Below are 21,299 nucleotides of genomic sequence, written 5' to 3' on the forward strand. Positions count from 1 at the left end.
TGTTAACTGTGAGACCTTATATAGACAGGTGTGTGCCTTTCCGAATCATGTCCAATCAACTGAATTTACCACAGGTGGACTCCAATCAAGTTGTAGAAACATCTCAAGGATGATCAGTGGAAACAGGATGCACCTGAGCTTAATTTTGAGCGTAATGGCAAAGGCTGTGAATACTTATGTACATGTGATTTTTTTTATTTTTTATAAATTTGCAAACATTACAAATAAACCTCTTTCATGTTGTCATTATGAGGTATTGTTTGTAGAATTTTGAGGAAAATAATGAATTTAATCCATTTTGGAATAAGGCTATAACATAAAAAGTGAGTGAATACTTTCCGGATGCGCTGTAGTTCACCTAGTTGTAACAAAGTCCCTCGATAAAACTTAACATGAGCTCTAACATACCATACATTAAAGGACAGTAAAGACGCTAACAAAACAAAAATTAGGTAAAGCTTGACTCGAAGATTCTATGTCGCATATAAGGGAGTGCCATCTTGACTATGACTGATTGATTAGACTTCTCTCTAACCAATATCTGAAACTTCATTAAGAACCAGAATCTGAAAGGATATTGAGATACTTCTAATACTTCTTGAGTTATAGGCACACCATCTTCATGAGAAAAAAAAAAAAAAAACGGAAAGTGCTTTTTCCCCCATTTTTGAACTATCACAATAAGCATTAAGTGCATTTATGAATTGACTCACCTGCCTGTGTGTAAAAAAAAAATGAAGCCATAACCTCCCCCCTTAATATTTTGACCCCCCTCAACAAAACAGTGAATTACACAATAATTACTCATCCATATATATATTAATTTTTTTTTCTTTTTACCCAGGGGCCTCTGGTTGAGTTTACACAGAATTACCCATTTATGTTTACCTGTGTATGCATTCACTAAGAATGAATCAAATAATGCAGTGCAATGTTCATTTTTCCATTCAGTTTGTCTTTATTCACATGGCAGCATTTCACTGGAAAACAGAAGTTTAATTAATATTTTGATTCTAAAGTATCAATTTATGAAATGGAGCAATGTCTCTATACAAAGGAAATTAGAGGGTGTCTACTGCAACTCACTGAAAGATAGATGTGACAAACAGAGTGGAGTGTTGTAGCTGATCATATGATGATCTGATCTGGATCACATACATTCAACTGCCACTTTATTAGGTACAACTTGCTAGTACCAGTTCTTTGCCTTCAGAACTGCCGTAATTCTTTGTGGCATAGATTCAAAATGTGCTGGAGATTTTGGTCCATAGTGACATTATAGTATCATGCAGCTGTTGCAGATTTGTTGTCTGCACATCCATCATGTGAATCTCCCATTCCACCACATTCCAAAGCTGCTCTATTGGATTGAGATCTGGAGACTGTGGAGGCCATTTGAGTAGTGAACTCATTTTCATGTTCAAGAAACCAGTTTGAGGTGACCTGAGCTTTGTGACACGATGCGTTATCCTGCTGGAAGTAGTCATCAGAAGATGGGTTCACTGTGGTCATAAAGGGATGGACATGGTGAGCAACAATATTCAGGTAGGCTGTGGCAATTAAACAATGCTCAATTGGTACCAAGTGCCCCAAAGTGTGCAAAGAAATTATCCTCCATACCATCAGACCACCACCACAAGCCTGAACCGTTGATACAAGGCAAGATGGATCCATGCTTTCATTTTGTTTGCGCCAAATTCTGTCCCTATCATGTGAATGTCACAGCAGAAATCAAGACTCATTAGACCAGGCAACATTTTTCCAGTCATCCAATGTTGTTGAACCCATCCAAAATGTAGCCAAATGAAAATCCCAGTAGATCAGCAGTTTCTGAAATACTCAGACCAGCCCGTCTAGCACCAACAACCATTCCACATTTGAAGTCACTAAAATCATCTTTCTTCCCCATTCTGATGCTCAGTTTGAACTTCATCAGATCGTCTTGACCATGTCTACATGCCTAAATGCAATGAATTGCTGCCATGTGATTGGATGATTAGATATTTGCATTAACAAGTGTACTTAATAAAGTGGCCGGTGAGTATATAAAGGTCATGTAAACGGTCTCATCCCAAAAAATAAACAAATAAACATTGAGCAGAAAATCCGATTTGGCCCACATTCATCTGCTGTGTGAACGTAGCCGGTATTTCACACAGATACGTATTTTCTGGTGCCATTTTAAATTGTAGAGCCATTTGAAACTCTTTCCACATGAAGAACACGAATAGGGTCTGAAATCTGTGTGACTTCTCAGGTGTATCCTTAAGTGTAATGGCGAAAGAAATTTTTTCTTACACTGGTCACACTTCAATTTCTTTCCTCCAGAAGGAATTTGCAAATGTCGTTTCATGTCTCTCTTATATGTGAAACTTTTCTCACGCTGAAGACATGTGAAAGGCCTTTTTCCATTGTGAAGTCTCATGTGAGTTTTAAGCTTTGCTTTACTTGTAAAACTCTTTCTACATTTATTGCACTTGAAAGACTTCTTTCCAGTGTGAGTTTTTAAATGATTATTAAAACGATTGATGCCTCTGATACTTTTTCCGCACTGACGACATTTAAAACAGTTCTCTCTTATGTGCATCCTCATCACGTGCCTATTAAGATTTATTTGACCTCTGAAACTTTTTCCACACTGAACACATTTGAACGGCTTCTCTCCAGTGTGAACTCTCATGTGGGTCTCAAGCTCCACTTTATGTATGAAACTCTTTCCACACTGACTACATACGAACGGCTTTTTTCCAGTGTGAGCGTTCATGTGATACCTAAGGATAAGCTCCTGTGAGAAGCTCTTCCCGCAGAGTTTGCAAGTAAAAGGTTTCTCTCCGGTGTGAATCCTCATGTGCTTTTTAAGGTTTCCCTTTTCACTGAAACTCTTTCCACACTGTTGGCAGGTGAAAGGCTTTTCTCCGGTGTGAACTCTCATGTGGGCTTTAAGGTTTCCTTTTTGAGTGAAACCCTTTCCACACTGTTGGCAGGTAAAAGAGTTTTCTGCATTGTGAACTCTCATGTGGGTTTTAAGGTTTCCTGTTTGAGTGAAAATCTTTCCACACTGTTGGCAGGTGAGAGAGTTTGCGTGAATTCTCATGTGGGTTAGAAGGTTTTCCTTTTCACTGAAATACTTTCCACACAGTTGGCAGGTGAGAGAGCTCTCTCCAGTGTGAATTCTCATGTGGATTTTAATTTTTCCTTTTTGAGCAAAACTTTTTCCACATTGTTCACAGGTGTAAGGCTTCTCTCCAGTGTGAATTCTCATGTGAACATTAAGGGTTCCTTTTTGATTGAAACTCCTTCCACACTGGTTGCAGGTGTGAGGCTTCTCTCCAGTGTGAAGTCTTATGTGGACTTCAAGGTTTCCACGCTGATCAAAACTCCTTCCACACTGTTGACAGGTGAAATTACTTTTATTTCCTGTCTTTTTAGCTCTTTTTTGTGAGGTCTTTTCAATCTGTGTAGACTTATTTCTAGTCATGAAATCATGATGTTTTTCATCATGATCTTTCTCTTCTATTTCATTCAGTTCTTGATCCTCCTCTTTCAGCGCCATCAGGTCTAAAGTGAAAAAGACAAATACCAGTTGACAACAGTTTAATACCACAAAGCAAAAGACATCAAAATAGTTAAAAGAAAGCATCAAAACCAAAAACATGTATGCTATATCTTATCCAGGATTTTTCCTGGGTGAAAAATTGTCTTTGATGGTGGTGTACAAACAAGTACATCACACACACAGTACAAAGTACCCAACCTATGTGAACTACAAGCCCAGTTCTGACAATAAATCCAAAATAAATGCAAAGAAACTGTATGTAATATCCTATTTCTCCATGAAATAAAAAAAATATTCATTGTTTTATGATCTGTACAGGCAATGTGCTTAGGGCCATTTTATATTTAAAAATCTGTAAATTTATATGTAAAAAGTCACTGAGTGACTGATCTGGAAAGTTAGGAATAAAATGATAAAGTAACGTTACATAGAAAAAGTTGCAGGGCTATTATTTTTATTATTAATTCACAGATCATTTGACATAGAGTTAAACAATAAGAAAGCATACATACAAAAAGCAAGCAAAGGTCGATGCCATCATAATCACTGAAACTGTCAATTACTACAAGAGGTACACAAATCTGCACTTGTGAAAACTCCCGTTATAATCAATGAAGCCGTCTACGTTATAATGAAAGGATACGTGAGAGGGCAGAACTCGTACTGAACAATCTCAGCGGTGTCGGGGGGGATTAACTCGTTGTGACTCGTTAGTGTTACAAGGTCTCAGGTGTGAATGGGAAGCAGGTGTGTTAAATTTGGTGTTATCGCTCTCACTCTCATACTGGTCACTGGAAGTTCAACATGGCACCTCATGGCAAAGAACTCTGAGGATCTGAAAAAAAGAATTGTTGCTCTACATAAAGATGGCGTAGGCTATAACAAAATTGCCAAGACCCTGAAACTGAGCTGCAGCACGGTGGCCAAGACCATACAGCGGTTTAACAGGACAGGTTCCACTCAGAACAGGCCTTGCCATGGTCAACCAAAGAAGTTGAGTGCACATGCTCAGCGTCATATCCAGAGGTTGTGTTTGGAAAAAGACGTATGAGTGCTGCCAGCATTGCTGCAGAGGTTGAAGGGGTGGGGGGTCAGCCTGTCAGTGCTCAGACCATACGCCGCACACTGCATCAAATTGATCTGCATGGCTGTCGTCCCATAAGGAAGCCTCTTCTAAAGATGATGCACAAGAAAGCCTGCAAACAGTTTGCTGAAGGCAAGCAGATTAGGGACATGGATTACTGGAACCATGTCCTGTTGTCGGATGAGACCAAAGAAACTTATTTGGTTCAGATGGTGTCAAGCGTGTGTGGCAGCAACCAGGTGAGGAATACAAAGACAAGTGTGTCTTGCCTACAGTCAAGCATGGTGGTGGGAGTGTCATGGTCTGGGGCTGCATGAGTGCTGCCGGCACTGGGGAGCTACAGTTCATTGAGGGAACCATGAATGCCAACATGTACTGTGACATACTGAGGCAGAGCATGATCCCCCTCCCTTCGGAGATTGGGCCACAGGGCAGTATTCCAACATGATAACGACCCCAAACACACCTTCAAGATGACCACTGCCTTGCTAAAGAAGCTGAGGGTAAAGGTGATGGACTGGCCAAGCATGTCTCCAGACCTAAACCCTATTGAGCATCTGTGGGGCATCCTCAAACAGGAAGGTGGAGGAGCGCAAGGTCTCTAACATCCACCAGCTCCGTGATGTCGTCATGGAGGAGTGGAAGAGGACTCCAGTGGCAACCTGTGAAGCTCTGGTGAACTCCATGCCCAAAAATAATGGTGGCCACACAAAATATTGACACTCTGGGCCCAATTTGGACATTTTCACTTAGGGGTGTACTCACTTTTGTGGCCAGCGGTTTAGACATTAATGGCTGTGTGTTGAGTTATTTTGAGGGGACAGAAAATTTACACTGTTATACAAGCTGTACACTCACTACTCTACATTGTAGCAAAATGTCATTTCTTCAGTGTTGTCACTTGTAAAGATATAATAAAATATTTACAAAAATGTGAGGGGTGTACTCACTTCTGTGAGATACTGTATATATGCTTAATATATGAAATAATTTACACAGCAAAATTACAACTGCAATAAATAATGTTAAGAGATTAATATTTGAAATACATTTTTGAATATGGAAATACTGGAAAAACTGCATACTTTGGGGGGTTAATAAAGGCCTTCTGAAGCGAAGCATTTGTATAAAAAAAAAAAAAAAAAATCCATATTTAATCAAGTTATGAAGTCAAATATCTAGCTTCCGCCATGACGCTTTCCATATTCAAATTATTTATTTAAATTGCCGCGTTAGTTCCGTAAGTTGAATAGGGAAGATGTAGGACTTACAGCGTAAGCTTTTTGAAGAATACGGAAGGCGGTCTGGCGGAAGCACTTTCAAGGCGAGCATTTCTTTATAAAGCATATTCATTTTTAATTTTTTAAAAAATGACTGATCATTTTGCTAGATAAGACCCTTATTCCTCATCTGGTATCATTTAAAGCCCTCTGAAGCTGCACTGAAACTGCAATTTTGTATTTACTGACAGATGAATCAATTATCAAAATAATCATTAGTTGAACCCCTAAAAAAAGTAGATCAAGAATCAATGAGGTGCCTAAAGATTCACCTTGTCACATTTAGAAAAAAAGAAAAAAAGAAAGAAATCCTGTATAGAAAAAAAAGATGCATTAAAAAAAGTTGCTTCTGAATCGTAATTGAATCCTGAGGTGCCAAGAGATTCTTACCCAACTGCCCAAGAGGCGACACACTATATGTCAAATAAAAATACTTTAAATAGGATACTCACAGGACATTTTAAAAAAAATATATATCATTCCTGTATTTTAAATGACTGACTCTGTAAGAATGAAACCAACCTATTTGTTCCTCAGTATCTTCTTGTTTCAAACTAAACACTTCTTCAATCTTCATTTCTTCACTCTCCTCTTTAATCAATGCCATCTTGTGTGTCACGTGGACCTCAGCTGCTTCACCAGGAGTTTTTCTGTGTTCGGACACTCTGTCCTATTTAAGATGAGAATAATTAACAGAAAGAAAAATAAATCCAAACTAAATCTCTGGGTCTGTCTTAATCAGCTCCTAGTTCAGTGCACTGGTAAGTGAGTCAGTGAGAGTTAAAGGTAGGGTAGGCAATTTTTTTTAAACACTTTGTTTTTCTGGTTGAAACTCTCTTCACATCCTGATAGCAATCAGTTATAAAAATGGTCTAAATATTAAAACATGTACATAAATCTTCTGTTGAAATCTCAGGACCAAAAAAATGTGGTCCGAATGCAATGATAGGATGTCCTAACTGCCTGTCAACATATGTATTTTCATACATCCGTGCACCCTGTTCGCACATCCCTAAATGTAACACCATCTCTCATGATGCTTTGCGGACTCTGCTGTGTGAGTTTGTGTATTTTGAAAGTAAATTGTGGCTTTGGAAAGGCTCTGAAGGGAGATTGGGATCTAAAGGCACTTTTTCTCTACATGGTATGCCTCAGCTCGCTTTACTTTGCTTTTCCACTGCAGTTAGTACCGCTTCAAAGTGGGTGGGATTATAGACTGATCATTATAATTGCGCAGCCTCTACTACTGTGACATCATTGTAGACGCTACCAATGAGAGGAACTTCTGCGCCTCGTCTACTGACCATGATATAGCCGTTTATTTTTTCAAGTTGCGTGCGACGGTCGTTTAAAGAAAGTTGTTTAAAAACAGTTGTGCGAACAAATGATACTGCTGTTGCTGACTATTTAGATCTAGCAGGTTTGGCGTCTCATGTCACAAAACCAATGACGCGGGTAGTGACGATTCTCTCTGACCAATCAGTGATCTGCAGTGTTTAAACGTCACATTTTAGTATCGGTATGGCTCGCTTGGAACCTCAATCGAGGTGGTACTAAAAAAAGTACCAGGTACTAGGTACTATAAACAGTGGAAAACCCCCCAAAATTGAGCCATACCATGCAGCGGAAAAGCGCTATTATGCTTTCAAAGCTAGCTTGCTAATGCTAGCCTCTCTGAAATTCCCTACCCTACCTTTAATGGCCTTAAATGACCAGATTAGCCAAAAAAAACACACAAAAATAAAACTAGAACACAAATTATACAGATTATTATACAGTATTTCATATTTAGGCATTTATGATTAATATTTGATATTTATTGATTTGCAGATAATATTTAATACATTACACTCATGAAAAAATTTGCTATTAGTTTGTAAAAGTTGTCATTACACCTGTGTTCTCGCTGCACTTAATGAAACATCCTATATGACATTAATCTGATATATACAAAATAAAAATATCACAAATTATATCTGCACAACGTGATGCAAATGTACAAGTAAACTTGAACTAAGTTAGGTGCTATTCAGAACGTGTGACTCGTATTGTGCAGCATTAATTCTTCACCAAATGCATCCTATATGAGATAAATCAGATATAGATAGGCCTACACAAAATAAACACTATATTACAACTTACATTTGCAGAAAACAAAAGGTTGTGAATGCACACGCAAACTCATAGTGCATGAAAGCAGTGTGAACATTACTACTGTTTAATTTGTACAGTCTTTACACGATAATAATGTTATGGGATGTATAACCTTGTCTAAATCTAAAGCTCTTAACGCGATATGTTGCTTGTATTCTTTTCTTGCATTTCTTTAATAAATAATGTGATCAGACTGAAGTATTGCACATACACATACAGTAGGATTGTGTGCTCCACTTTAAATCATCAAATATGCACTGGAATAACAAAACCATTGTTTTTTTTTTTGTTTTTTTTTCACCATATTACCAATTATTGATTGTAAACTGTGGATGATGTGTTACTATAGACTTCAATTTATAACGTTAATATCTATATTTCATATAATTTATGCTGTTTTTTGTTTTTTTTTAACACCATATTACATAAATGTTCTGTCGCTGTAACTATTTTACTGGATCCATTCTGACTATCTTTATTTGTTTGTTTTGGATTATACCTGTGTCTCTTTGTTGCTATAAAAATACAGAAAACAGACTGACTGCCAGTGTCTCACTTTTTAATTTGTATTTGCTGATTTTCTCCCGTTTTTAATGATGGTCAATTAAAACATTATTTAGCTTTTTTGGTATTTCAAAGTGCACGAGCTGTGTTTGTGACAGAAAAAGCCATTTCCACAACGAAAAACCTTTATGAACATTTCATATGCATTAAATTATATCACATTTGGGACGTCTCCACAGTTATTAAGCAAGTAAATATGAGCATCTCGTCTGTTACTTTTGTGTGGATGCACTTTACTCACAAAAACAGCACTAATAAATGTTAGATGCAGCATTACAATGTACACAGATTAACAATCCATTAATTTTACAACGCTTCCAAAAACTATAACATTGTCTGAACGGTTTGTATCAATTTAAACACTTTAAATGCTTAGAAACACAAACCTTTCTTCAGCCGAATCACAACAGAGGCAGGACCGCGGCACAGCCATCTTCTTCCAATGATCTTTTATGGCGGATGGCAAACCAACTTTTGGTGCATTTACCGCCACCAACTGGACTGGAGTGTGAAGCACTAATAGACAGCTCATTAAAAAAAAAAAAAAACTAAATTCTACTGACTATTCCTATTTCTTTAATATATTTTATAATAGCACCATAAATTCTATCTTGTTTTGCATGTTCTTTCAAAAGGCTTGTCAACACCCATTTTTTTAAAACTTCATTAATGAGTTTTAACCTTACTTTTTCATTTTTTTTTTTTACATTAAAACATGCTCTATTGTTTCTGCCTGCTTACAATAAATACATTGTTTAATATAGGAAAACATGAAAAAAACACTTCTTCCATTTCCTACTCGCTGCTGAATGTTATATATAAATCTGCCCTTGCTATCACAGTTCCACACTTCTTGCCATTTGTTATTTATGAATTCTTTAGTTTTCCCTTTAACCTCATTTTTGCTAAGAGTCACTTGTACATCTATTTCTTAGCTAGCTTACCAACCACTTCATTAGATAGTGGATGGATGTCTATCCGTTGTAATCACTTTGATGTCAATGCCTTCATCCAAGAGCCTCTCCAGCCCTTTCCTGAACCCCATTGGTTCCATTGCTATGGAACTCGTGGCCTGGGACACCTAGAGGGAACAAGTTTACAGATTATGACATTTTAGACAAAACTCTTTAGTAAATTGATTCTAGTGTTGTGTCCATTTGTTTACCTGAACCAGATCAAAAACAACTATCTGATTGGAGGAGTCATCCATGAAGAAATAGGTTGTATATTTGCATAAATGGCCTGGGCTGTCACTTCTCCCATCTCCGCAGAGCTGCACTCCCTCACCATCCTGAGTCTGGCAGATTAGTCGCGCTTTTATGATGTATTCCTGCTTCTTGTATGCTGCTTCAATCACCGGAATGAGGTAGCTTGCCTGTATGTTGTAGTATGATGTTTTTTGGGGCAGCTGCAAGTTTAAGAGCCCAGCCCAGTCAGATGCTATACTTATGCCAATTAAAGGAAGGTTATCATAACACTACTTTACGAGATTCTTACGTTAAGGCATGCGGGCAGACCTAGTGGAGATGACTCTCATCCGTTGTGCACTCTTCCCAGGAGCGTTGCATGTGGTGTGAAGCCAGGAGGTCAGAGGTTTTTTTTTTTTGGGCAACTGAGAAGGCATGATCCTCCCCTCGTAGGTGACCTATTTCGATCTCAAAAAGGTGAATTTTTGAAAGGAGTTTACATCTATGCTTTTAGCAAACTCCAGGTGGGCTGTCATGTGCCTTATACTGAGTGGCTTCTGTCTGGCCACTCTACCATACAGGCCTGAATGGTGGAGTGCTGCAGAGATGGTTGTTCTTCTGGAAGGTTCTCCTCTCTCCACAGAAATGCTGGAGCTCTGTCAGAGTGACCATCGGGTTCTTGGTCACCTCCCTGACTAAGGCCCTTCTCCCTCGATCGCTCAGTTTGGCCAGGTGGCCTGCTCTAGGAAGAGTCCTGGTGGTTCCAAACTTCTTCCATTTATGGATGATGGAGGCCACTGTGCTCACTGGGACCTTCAACGCTGCAGAAATTTTTCTGTACCCTTCCCCAGATCTGTGCCTCGATACAATCCTGTCTCGGAGGTCTACAGACAATTCCTTGGACTTCATGGCTTATATTGTGCTCTGACATGCACTGTTAACTGTGGGACCTTATATAGACAGGTGTGTGCCTTTCTAAATCATGTCCACTCAACTGAATTTACCACAGGGGGACTCCAATCAAGTTGTAGAAACATCTCAAGGATGATCAGTGGAAACAGGATACACCTGAGCTCAATTTTAAGCGTCATGGCAAAGGCTGTGTATACTTATGTCCATGTGATTTTTTTTATATTTTTTTTTCTAATAAATTTTGCAAAGATTTCAAACAAACTTCTTTCACGATGTCATTATGGGGTATTGTTTGTAGAATTTTAAGGAAAATGAATTTAATCCATTTTGGTTATAACATTACAAAAAGTGAGTGAATACTTTCCGGATGCACTGTAGTTCACCTAGTTACAAAGTCCCTCGATAAAACTTAACATGAGCTCTAACATACCATACATTAAAGGACAGTAAACTACTGTAGGTAAAGCTTGACTTGGAGCGCTATTCTATGTCGCACACAGGGGAGCGCCATCTTGCCTATGACTGAATGATTAGACTCCTCCCGAACCAATATCTGAAACTACATTAAGAACCAGAATCTGAAAGGATATTGAGATACTTCTAATACTTCTTGAGTTAAAACACGGAAAGTGCTTTTTTCCCCCATTTTTTAATCACAATAAGCTTATAGTGCATTTATGAATTGACTCACCTGCCTGTGTGCAAAAATAAAATGAAGCCATAACCTCCCCCCTTAATATTTTGACCCCCCTCAACAAAAGAGTGAATTACACAATATTTACTCATCCATAGTTTGTTTTCTTTTTCATTCAATTATGTAGTTCTTCCACAAGAAAAAAAAAAAACCATCAACATTTTTTTTTTTTTTTTTACCCAGGGGCCTCTGGTTGAGTTTACAAAGAATTACCCATTTATGTTTACCTGTGTATGCGTTCACGAAAAATGAATTCAAATAATGCACATTTTTCCATTCAGTTTGTCTTTATTCACATGGCAGCGTTTCACTGCAAAACAGAAGTTTAATATTTTGATTCGATAGTATAAATATATGAAATGGAGCAATGTCTCTATACAAAGGAAATTAGAGGGTGTCTACTGCAACTCACTGAAAGATAGATGTGACAAACAGAGTTGAGTGTTGTAGCTGATCATATGATGATCTGATCTGGATCACATACATTCAACTGTCACTTTATTAGGTACAACTTGCTAGTACCAGTTCTTTGCCTTCAGAACTGCCGTAATTCTTTGTGGCATAGATTCAAAATGTGCTGGAGATTTTGGTCCATAGTGACATTATAGTATCATGCAGCTGTTGCAGATTTGTTGTCTGCACATCCATCATGTGAATCTCCCATTCCACCACATTCCAAAGCTGCTCTATTGGATTGAGATCTGGAGACTGTGGAGGCCATTTGAGTAGTGAACTCATTTTCATGTTTAAGAAACCAGTTTGAGGTGACCTGAGCTTTGTGACACGATGCGTTATCCTGCTGGAAGTAGTCATCAGAAGATGGGTTCACTGTGGTCATAAAGGGATGGACATGGTGAGCAACAATACTCAGGTAGGCTGTGGCAATTAAACAATACTCAGTTGGTACCAAGTGCCCCAAAGTGTGCAAAGAAATTATCCTCCATACCATCAGACCACCACCACAAGCCTGAACCGTTGATACAAGGCAAGATGGATCCATGCTTTCATTTTGTTTGCGCCAAATTATGACCCAATCATGTGAATGTCACAGCAGAAATCGAGACTCATTAGACCAGGCAACATTTTTTCCAATCATCCAATGTTGTTGAACCCATCCAAATTGTAGCCGGTTTCTTGTTCTAAGCTGTCAGGGGTGGCACTCTGTGTGATCTTCTGCAGCTGTTGCCCATCTGCTTCAAGGTTCGAAGTGTTTTGTGTTTAGAGTTGCAAAAACCTCACCTGACACAGTCTTGCCATCATCCTCTGACATCAACAAGGCCTTTTCACCCACAGAACTGTCACTCACTAGATATTTTCTTTTTCTGAGCATTCTCTGTAAATCCTAGAGATGGTTATACATGAAAATTCCAGTAGATCAGCAGTTTTTGAAATACTTAGACCAGCCTATCTAGCACCAAAAACCATTCCACGTTCAAAGTCACTAAAATCATCTTTCTTCCCCATTCTGATGCTCAGTTTGAACTTCAGTAGATCGTCTTGACCATGTCTACATGCATTCATTTGCTGTCATGTGACAGGATGATTAGATATTTGCATTAACAAGTAGTAACAAGTGTACTTAATAAAGTGGCCGGTGAGTATATAAAGGTCATGTGAACGGTCTCATCCCAAAAAATAAACAAATAAACATTAAGCAGAAAATCCTATTTGGCCCACATTCATCTGCTGTGTGAACGTAGCCGGTATTTCACACAGATACGTATTTTCTGGTGCCATTTTAAATTGTAGGGCCATTTGAAACTCTTTCCACATGAAGAACACGAATAGGGTTTCAAATCTGTGTGACTTTTCAGGTGTATCTTTAAGTGTAATGGCGAAAGAAATTTTTTCTTACACTGATCACACTTCAATTTCTTTCCTCCAGAGGGCATTTTCAAATGTCGTTTCATGTCTCTCTTACGTGTGAAACTTTTCTCACGCTTAAGACATGTGAAAGGCCTTTTTCCGTTGCGAAATCTCATGTGAGTTTTAAGCTTTCCTTCATTTATAAAATACTTTCCACAGTGTTGGCACATGAAAGACTTCTTTCCAGTGTGAGTTTTTAAATGATTATTAAAACGATTAATGCCTCTGATACTTTTTCCGCACTGACGACATTTAAAACAGTTCTCTCTTGTGTGAATCCTCATCACGTGCCTATTAAGGTTTATTTGACCTCTGAAACTTTTTCCACACTGAACACATTTGAACGGCTTCTCTCCAGTGTGAACTCTCATGTGGGTCTCAAGCTCCACTTTATGTATGAAACTCTTTCCACACTGAGTACATACAAACGGCTTTTTTCCAGTGTGAGCGTTCATGTGATACCTAAGGTGAAGCTCCTGTGAGAAGCTCTTCCCGCAGAGTTTGCAGGTATAAGGCCTCTCTCCAGTGTGAATTTTCATGTGCTTTGAAAGGTTTCCCTTTTCACTGAAACTCTTTCCACACTGTTGGCAGGTGAAAGGCTTTTCTCCAGTGTGAATTCTCATGTGGATTTTAAGGCCTCCTTTTTGAGTGAAACTCTTTCCACATTGTTGGCAGGTGAAAGAGTTTTCTGCATTGTGAATTCTCATGTGGGTTTTAAGGTTTCCTGTTTGAGTGAAAATCTTTCCACACTGTTGGCAGGTAAGAGAGTCCGTGTGAATTCTCATGTGGGTTAGAAGGTTTTCCTTTTCACTGAAATACTTTCCACACAGTTGGCAGGTGAGAGAGCTCTCTCCAGTGTGAATTCTCATGTGGATTTTAATTTTTCCTTTTTGAGTGAAACTTTTTCCACATTGTTCACAGGTGTAAGGCTTCTCTCCAGTGTGAATTCTCATGTGAACATTAAGGTTTCCTTTTTCATTGAAACTCCTTCCACACTGGTTGCAGGTGTGAGGCCTCTCTCCAGTGTGAAGTCTCATGTGGACTTTAAGGTTTCCGCGCTGATCAAAACTCTTTCCACATTGTTGACAGGTGAATTTATTTTTATTTCCTGTCTTTTTAGCTCTTTTTTGTGAGATCTTTTCAATCTGTGCAGACTTTTTTCCAGCCAAGAAATCATGATGTTTTTCATTATGATCTTTCTCTTCTATTTCATTCAGCTCTTGACCCTCCTCTTTCAGCACCATCAGGTCTAAAGTGAAAAAGACATTTGACAAGTTAACAACAGTTTAATGCCACAAAGCAAAAGACATCAGAATAGTTAACAAAAAAAGCATCAAAACCAAAAACATGTGTGCTATATCTAATCCAGGATTTTTCCTGGGTCAAAAATTGTCTTCGATGGTGGTGGACAAACACATACAGTACAAAGTATCCTACCTATGTGAACTGCGAGCCCAGTTCTGACAATAAATCCAAAATAAATGCAAAGAAACAGTATGTAATATCACCTTAATAATACTGCCTTTAAAAAGTCACTGAGTGACTGATTTGAAAAGAAATAAAATGAACAAAGTAACGTTACATAGAAAAAGTTGCAGGGATATAACTTTGTATTTACTCTCCAAGACTAAATTCACAGATCATTTGACATACAGTTTGACAAACAATCAGAAAGTATACATACAGAAAGCAAGTAAAGATCGATACCATTATAAATCAGTGAAGCTGTCTACGTTATAATGAAAGGATCCGTGAGAGGGCAGAACTCGTGCTGAACAATCTCAGTGCTGTCGAGGGGATTAACTTAAACATCTGGGGCCGTATTCACAAAACATCTTAAGGCTAAAAGTAGCTCCTAAATCGCCGATTTAGGAGAAACTCTTAAAAAAAAAAAAAAGGGTGTGTCAGTCCTAATTTTAGGAGTCCTAAATTTTTGCTCTAAGAGTATTTCACAAAGCATTTTAGCGCTAAAACTAGCTCCTAAATCTGTTAAACGTTAGGAGTAGTCAAGAGGACTCCTAAGTCACTAAGATCAAATCACAAAGTCCTAATCCTCCCAAAGACACTGTACACCATGAGGCAATAGCGATAGAGCCTTAGGTGCTGAACCTTTTCTTCATAAATGCAATACATTTTGATTTATAGATCTGAATCTACGATGAGACGCCAAAAATAAATCTTTAACAAATAAATAAATATTGTCCGATTACCTGTGGCAGTGGTTTTCATGAGTTCACACTTACAAATGATTGAATAGAGTAAAAAATATATATAAGCGTATTTGGTGTGCTGTCCAAGGACATCGAGGGCTACAAGCTTGGAATTTAGCCCAAACCCAAAGTTCTCCCCGTATCACCAGCCGAGAGTGAGGAGTGGGGTGGCGGAGGGATGCAGAAAACTGTCGAGGTAATTACAGGTTAGTCAGCTCTCGTCTGTGTATATATATACCTCCTCTCGAGCTGATTAGATAGACCGTTTGAATGTGTTCCTCCCAAACTTTGTTGCTTGAATTCTGCAATCTCTTGAGATGCAGACACCTAAGAGGTGGACAATTAACTGTATATACTAGTTTAATTAGTGACACTTAGCCTACATTTTAAAACCTTTATTTGAATATGGCAACATTTTTATTAAAAAAAATATTTCTTTGAATAGGGCAACATTTGTATTTTAAAACCTTTATTTTAATATGGAAACATGACACCTCATTCTACAATATTTCTATGATTAAATCGCTGACTCCTCCCTCATCAGCCAATCACTGTGTGCATAGTCAATGGCAGTGAGGTCAACCTCACCCTTACTCTTAGCTTAAGACTTCAGTCTATTCCTTAGTAAAAGTTTGGCTCAGCAGCTTTGTGAATAGGTTTTAAGAGAAAACTCTTAGCTAAGAACTTTTACTGATATTTAGGAGAACTCTTAGTGGTAAGATAAAAGGTTTTGTGAATACGGCCCCTGATTGACAATAGCGTTCACATGCTCAACATATGTCTAAATGCTCCAAAAACATGAAAAATAGATTATATAATATAGATTAGTATATTTTCAGTACAGGAAAATCTCTATTATTACATGTTAAGTCAATGCAAAGACGCAATAGACATCCTGCGGCGCGATTCGCGAATCGAGCGTTTGACGCGCATAACGCGTGATTCGTGCAAGTTGAAAAATCTGAACATTGACGAATATTCGCGCCACATTAACCAATCAGGAGCTTGCTCTAGTAGTGACATGATTACGACGTAGCGAGCAAAGGCAGAAATCCGAAACAACAATGGATGGTCTATGCCGTTTTTCAGCCTTCCATAGCACATAAAGCGCAGCTACCCTCTCAACAAAATCCATGTCAGCCATTTCGCAACGAGACTGGAGCTGCCTGGCAGAAGCCCCTCCCATGACGTGAATTCGCGTCTGTTAAGTGAATTTCACACGCAAATGAAGAGTAAACTCAAAATGTTCAAGCATCCAACTACGCGCAATTTATTTGCGCAAGTCGCGTCTGATGTGAACGCCCCATTACAAAGCAAAAACAAACACTTGTTTTTGATCCATTAATGCATCGCTACCTTATTGTATGCAATCTCACTATTTGAAACACCTGTCAGAGGATGAATAAGGCCAAAGTCCACCTTTCTCCAGTTCTCGTAGCTCTCTTGAGAAAAATGCTTGCCACACACAAACAGTTTTGATGTGTCGGTAGTTGATGGCCCACCAACCGCCCGCAGGCAGTCTAGCCCTGGCAGCATTGTGGGGAAAGCAATGCAACACACCCGAACTTTTACACCATGAAAACAAACACTTGCGACCCATAAACGCCTCTCTCATCTACTGCGCGATCGACATGTCTGTCATTTGAAAGAACCATGTGTTGTCCTGAATAATTAAGAGACGTGTCTTCTCATAGGATAAGAAAACTCAGTCTCATTAATTATGAGACACCGACGCGTCATCAAAGTGTTATAGTGCACCGCCCCGTCCGGTGTAGATTTTAAACCCGGAAGATGAAAATAGCAGAAAAAAAAAAAACTCAAAATCAACCGCTTTCCCTCTACAATTAAATCTAAAAGATGCTAACATTGTGTTCAATGATGTTCAACACAAATACATCTGTTAAAATCTCAGAAAAGGTAGATCAAGAATCGGTGCCTAAAGATTCACCTAGTGTCACATTCAGAAAAAAAAGAAATCCTGTATAGAAAAAAAAAAAAATGCATCAAGATGTAGCAATAATCATTTTATCATCACAGCCCTCTGAATCGTAATCGAATCCTGAGGTGCCAAGCGATTCTTACCCAACTGCACAAGAGGCGACACACTATATGTCATATAAAAATACTTTAAATAGGACACTCGTATGACATTTTTTAAAAATATATCATTCCTGTATTTTAAACAAGTTAATCTTTGAGAATAAAACCAACCTATTTGTTCCTCGGTATCTTCTTGTTTCAAACTGAATACTTCTTCAATCTTCATTTCTTCACTCTCCTCTTTAATCAACGCCATCTTGTGTGTCACGTGGATCTCAGCTGCTTCACCAGGAGTTTTTCTGTGTTCGGACACTCTGTCCTATTTAAGATTAAAATAATTAACAGAAAGAAAAATAAATCCAAACTAAATCTCTGGATCTGTCTCAATCAGCTCCTAGTTCAGTGTACTGGTAAGGGAGTCAGTGAGAGTTAAAGGTAGGGTAGGCAATTTTTTGTTTTTCTGGTTCAAACTCTCTTCACATTCTGATAGCAATCAGTTATAAAAGTGGTCTAAATATTAAAACATGTACATAAATCTTCTGTTGAAGTCTCAGAACCAAAAAAAAAAAAAAGTTCATCCAATCATTGCATTCGGTCTTCAACTAAGTTACGTGTGACTCAGAATGTGTGACTCCTGTTTTGGACGCGCTCTTCCTGGAGCAACACGCTGAAACATGTATAAATAACTCACAATGTTTTATTACAATATTGTTCTCTTTATAATTTAACATGACAGTTCCAATCAGTCATTATTAGTTGCGCATGAAGGCTGAAGGCGATGATCACCACCACGCTTTACTACAGCATTAATTCAAAACCAAATGCATCCTATATGAGATAAATCAGATATAGATAGGCCTACACAAAATAAACACAATATTACAACTTACATTTGCACAAAGCAAAAGGCTGTGAATGCACACGCAAACTCATAGTCATGAAGAAGGTGTAACTCTAGCTGTGGTCTCAAATATATACCCGGCGCACTTGCTTCATTTTTCCTTGTATCTGCTTTACATGTTTCGCAGTTGAGCAGCACGCACATGAACCTGCTTAATCGATGATCATTAAGTTATCGATCAAATGTATTATTGGCAATTAATCAATCGCCGATTAATCGTCAACATCCCTAGTTGTTATACTTGATGATTGGATCATAAAGTGAAGTAAGTGCATGAAAGCAATGTGAACATTACTGTTGTTTAATTTGTACAGTCTTTACACATAATTAATAGTTTATGGGATGTATAACCTTGTTTAAAGTCTAAAGCTCTTAATGTGATGTTTGTATTCTTTTCTTGCATTTCTTTAGTAAATAATGTGATCAGGCTTGTGTGCTCCACTTTAAATGATCAAATATCCACCGGAATAACAACCATTTTTTTCTTTGTTTTTATCATGTTTCCAGTTAATGATTGTAAACCGTGGATGATGTGTTTAGATCGAGGTGCAAAACTTAGTTACTAGAGGTCCATAGCTTCAATTTATAATGTTAATATCTATATTTCATATAATTTATACTGTGTTTTTTTTACCATAATACATAAATGTTCTGTCGCTGTAACTATTTTACTGGATCCATTAAGGATTATCTTCTAACTATTTGTTTTGGATTATACCTGTATCTTTTGGTTGCTATAAAAAATATAGAAAACAGACTGACTGCCAGTGTCACTTTTTAATTTGTAATTTTTTATTTTCTCTCGTTTTTCTCAATATGGTCAATTAAAACATTATTTAGCTTTTTTGGTGTTTCAAAGTGCACGAGCTGTGTTTGTGACAGAAAAAGCCATTTCCACAACGAAAAACCTTATGAACATTTCATGTGCATTGAATTATATCACATTTGGGACGTCTCCACAGTTATTAAGCAAGTAAATATGACCATCTCGTCTGTTACTTTTGTGTGGATGCGCTTTATTCACAAAAACAGCACTAATAAATGTTAGATGCAGCATTACAATGTACACAGATTAACAATCCATTAATTTTACAACGCTTCCAAAAACTATAACATTGTCTGAACAGTTTGTATCAATTTAAACACTTTAAATGCTTAGAAACACAAACCTTTCTTCAGCCGAATCACAACAGAGGCAGGAGCGCGGCACAGCCATCTTCTTCTTCTACGGCGGCTGGCAACCAGCGTAATAGGTGCATTACCGCCACCTTCTGCTCCGGAGTGTGGAGCAGACAGATTTACATTCTACTTATCAGCCCCGTCTCCCTAATAAAATCAAAGAAAGCTTCACTATTAATTTCACTTGATTATTTTATTAAAACCTTAAAATTTAATTCTTGAATTCCATTTTTCTTTATTTCTTCTATCATATTGTTCCTTTCTTGTTCATACTTAATACATTCAAGAATCACATGAGGTATTGTTTCTTCAACATGACAGTGTTCACATAACCAGTCTGGATGTTTCGCTTATAATTTTAAGTGTGCAATTTAAATTTGAATGTCCTAACATTATTCTATTATAAATAAACTCTTATTTCCTGATTGACATTTTATCTTTCGATTTACTTTATTATTTAAACTGTAAAGAAATCTACCCTTTTCCCCATTATTCCTTTATGCTTCTTCCTCTTCTAATGACGTTTTATGGCGGTTGGCAAACCAACTTTCCGTGCATTACCGCCACCAACTGGACTGGAGTGTGGAGCACTAATTAATTAAAAAATAATAAGAATAAATTCTCCAGTCTAATCCTATTTCTTTAATATATTTTATGATTGCACCATATTTACCTTGTTCTGCATGGTCTTTCAAAAGGCTTTGCATATTAAATGATCCAACGCCCATGTTTCGTACTTCCTTAATGAGTTTAAATCTTTCCTTTTAATTGTTTTTTTTTTTTTTTTACATTTTATTAAAACATGCTCTATTATTTCTGCCTGATCACAATAATTTCATTGACCGGTTTCATTTTTTTGAAACAGAGTCTTGGTGTGTGCGGAACACACTAAGCCGACGGTCGGCCGTCGGGCAGTTTTTGTTCGTCGGCCGACTAAGTTTTCTCAGTGTGTTCTGCACCGTTGGCTGAAGTTGGTCCTCGCCGGCTTTTTTCCAGCCGATTCGACATGTTGAATCGGTGTCGGAGCTCGTCGGTCAGTCGGGCCATCTGATCATTCTGATTGGCTGTTCAGCTACTGCCACCTGCTGGTACGGAAAGACGTTTCATCTTACTCAGGCGCAGAACGGACGTGCTACTTGGCCGTTGGCTGTCAAGCGTCGGTTTGGTGTGTCAGGGCAACTTTGGACCCAGACGCTGCCGACATGAGCCAACCCCACAGTCTGCTTTCGTCGCCACTGGTTCGTTGGCATCGGCTTGGTGTGTTTCTGCATTTAAATAGAGCATTACCTCCATCTACTGTGGGTAATAGATCAGAGACTTGCATCTTTACTTCCCAGACCAGTCAGGACCTGCACTCTGTTTCTTTGCAGTAGTGATATTCGATCCTTGAACAAATTGTTCTTTTGAGCCGGTTCTCAGGAAGTAACTGGTCAAGCCCGTTCACTAATCGAACTGAATCAAACGTTAATTCCAGGTTGATGATGCAAGACGCACAGCCGAAGTAGCACATAGGACTCAAAAAAAAAAAACAAATGAGCCGGTCCAACTGACTATTGAAGTTTGCAGAGGATTACCGTGGAGTCTAAAGAGTGAGTTCATGATACAATGCAAGCCTGAGGCCCGTAGCTACTGGAAATAGGCTTATTATGACTACTGTTAATAAGCTAACAAG

The 21,299-nt window shown here is 38.2% G+C and overlaps 2 protein-coding genes across 5 annotated transcripts in view; one reads left to right on the top strand and one right to left on the bottom strand.

Moving 5' to 3' along the window:
* Nucleotides 1-21,299, top strand: part of LOC127511450 (oocyte zinc finger protein XlCOF6-like) — an 832,024-nt gene that overhangs the window by 760,413 nt on the left and 50,312 nt on the right. The gene's annotated exons all lie outside the window — the stretch shown is intronic.
* Nucleotides 935-19,747, bottom strand: LOC127510631 (gastrula zinc finger protein XlCGF57.1-like). 4 transcript variants are annotated; one of them, XR_007929683.1, is made up of 4 exons: nucleotides 19,618-19,747; nucleotides 17,719-17,866; nucleotides 12,378-14,546; nucleotides 11,700-12,259 (listed from the first exon to the last, which is right to left on the bottom strand). XR_007929683.1 is itself a non-coding variant. In XM_051890454.1 (3 exons), the coding sequence occupies exons 2-3, from the start codon at nucleotides 6,525-6,527 to the stop codon at nucleotides 2,123-2,125; spliced, it is 1,521 nt and encodes a 506-aa protein (XP_051746414.1). In that variant the 5' UTR covers nucleotides 6,528-6,590; nucleotides 19,618-19,733; the 3' UTR covers nucleotides 935-2,122. The 4 variants fall into 4 exon arrangements, 3 of the variants coding, with proteins under 3 accessions (XP_051746414.1, XP_051746413.1, XP_051746412.1); XM_051890454.1 differs by lacking the exons at nucleotides 11,700-12,259; nucleotides 12,378-14,546; nucleotides 17,719-17,866 and adding exons at nucleotides 935-3,558; nucleotides 6,443-6,590 and having other exon boundaries at nucleotides 19,618-19,733; XM_051890453.1 differs by lacking the exons at nucleotides 11,700-12,259; nucleotides 12,378-14,546; nucleotides 17,719-17,866; nucleotides 19,618-19,747 and adding exons at nucleotides 935-3,558; nucleotides 6,443-6,590; nucleotides 9,025-9,674.

Source organism: Ctenopharyngodon idella, chromosome 4 (genome assembly GCF_019924925.1).
Source record: "Ctenopharyngodon idella isolate HZGC_01 chromosome 4, HZGC01, whole genome shotgun sequence".
In the NCBI taxonomy this organism is placed as follows: domain Eukaryota; kingdom Metazoa; phylum Chordata; class Actinopteri; order Cypriniformes; family Xenocyprididae; genus Ctenopharyngodon; species Ctenopharyngodon idella.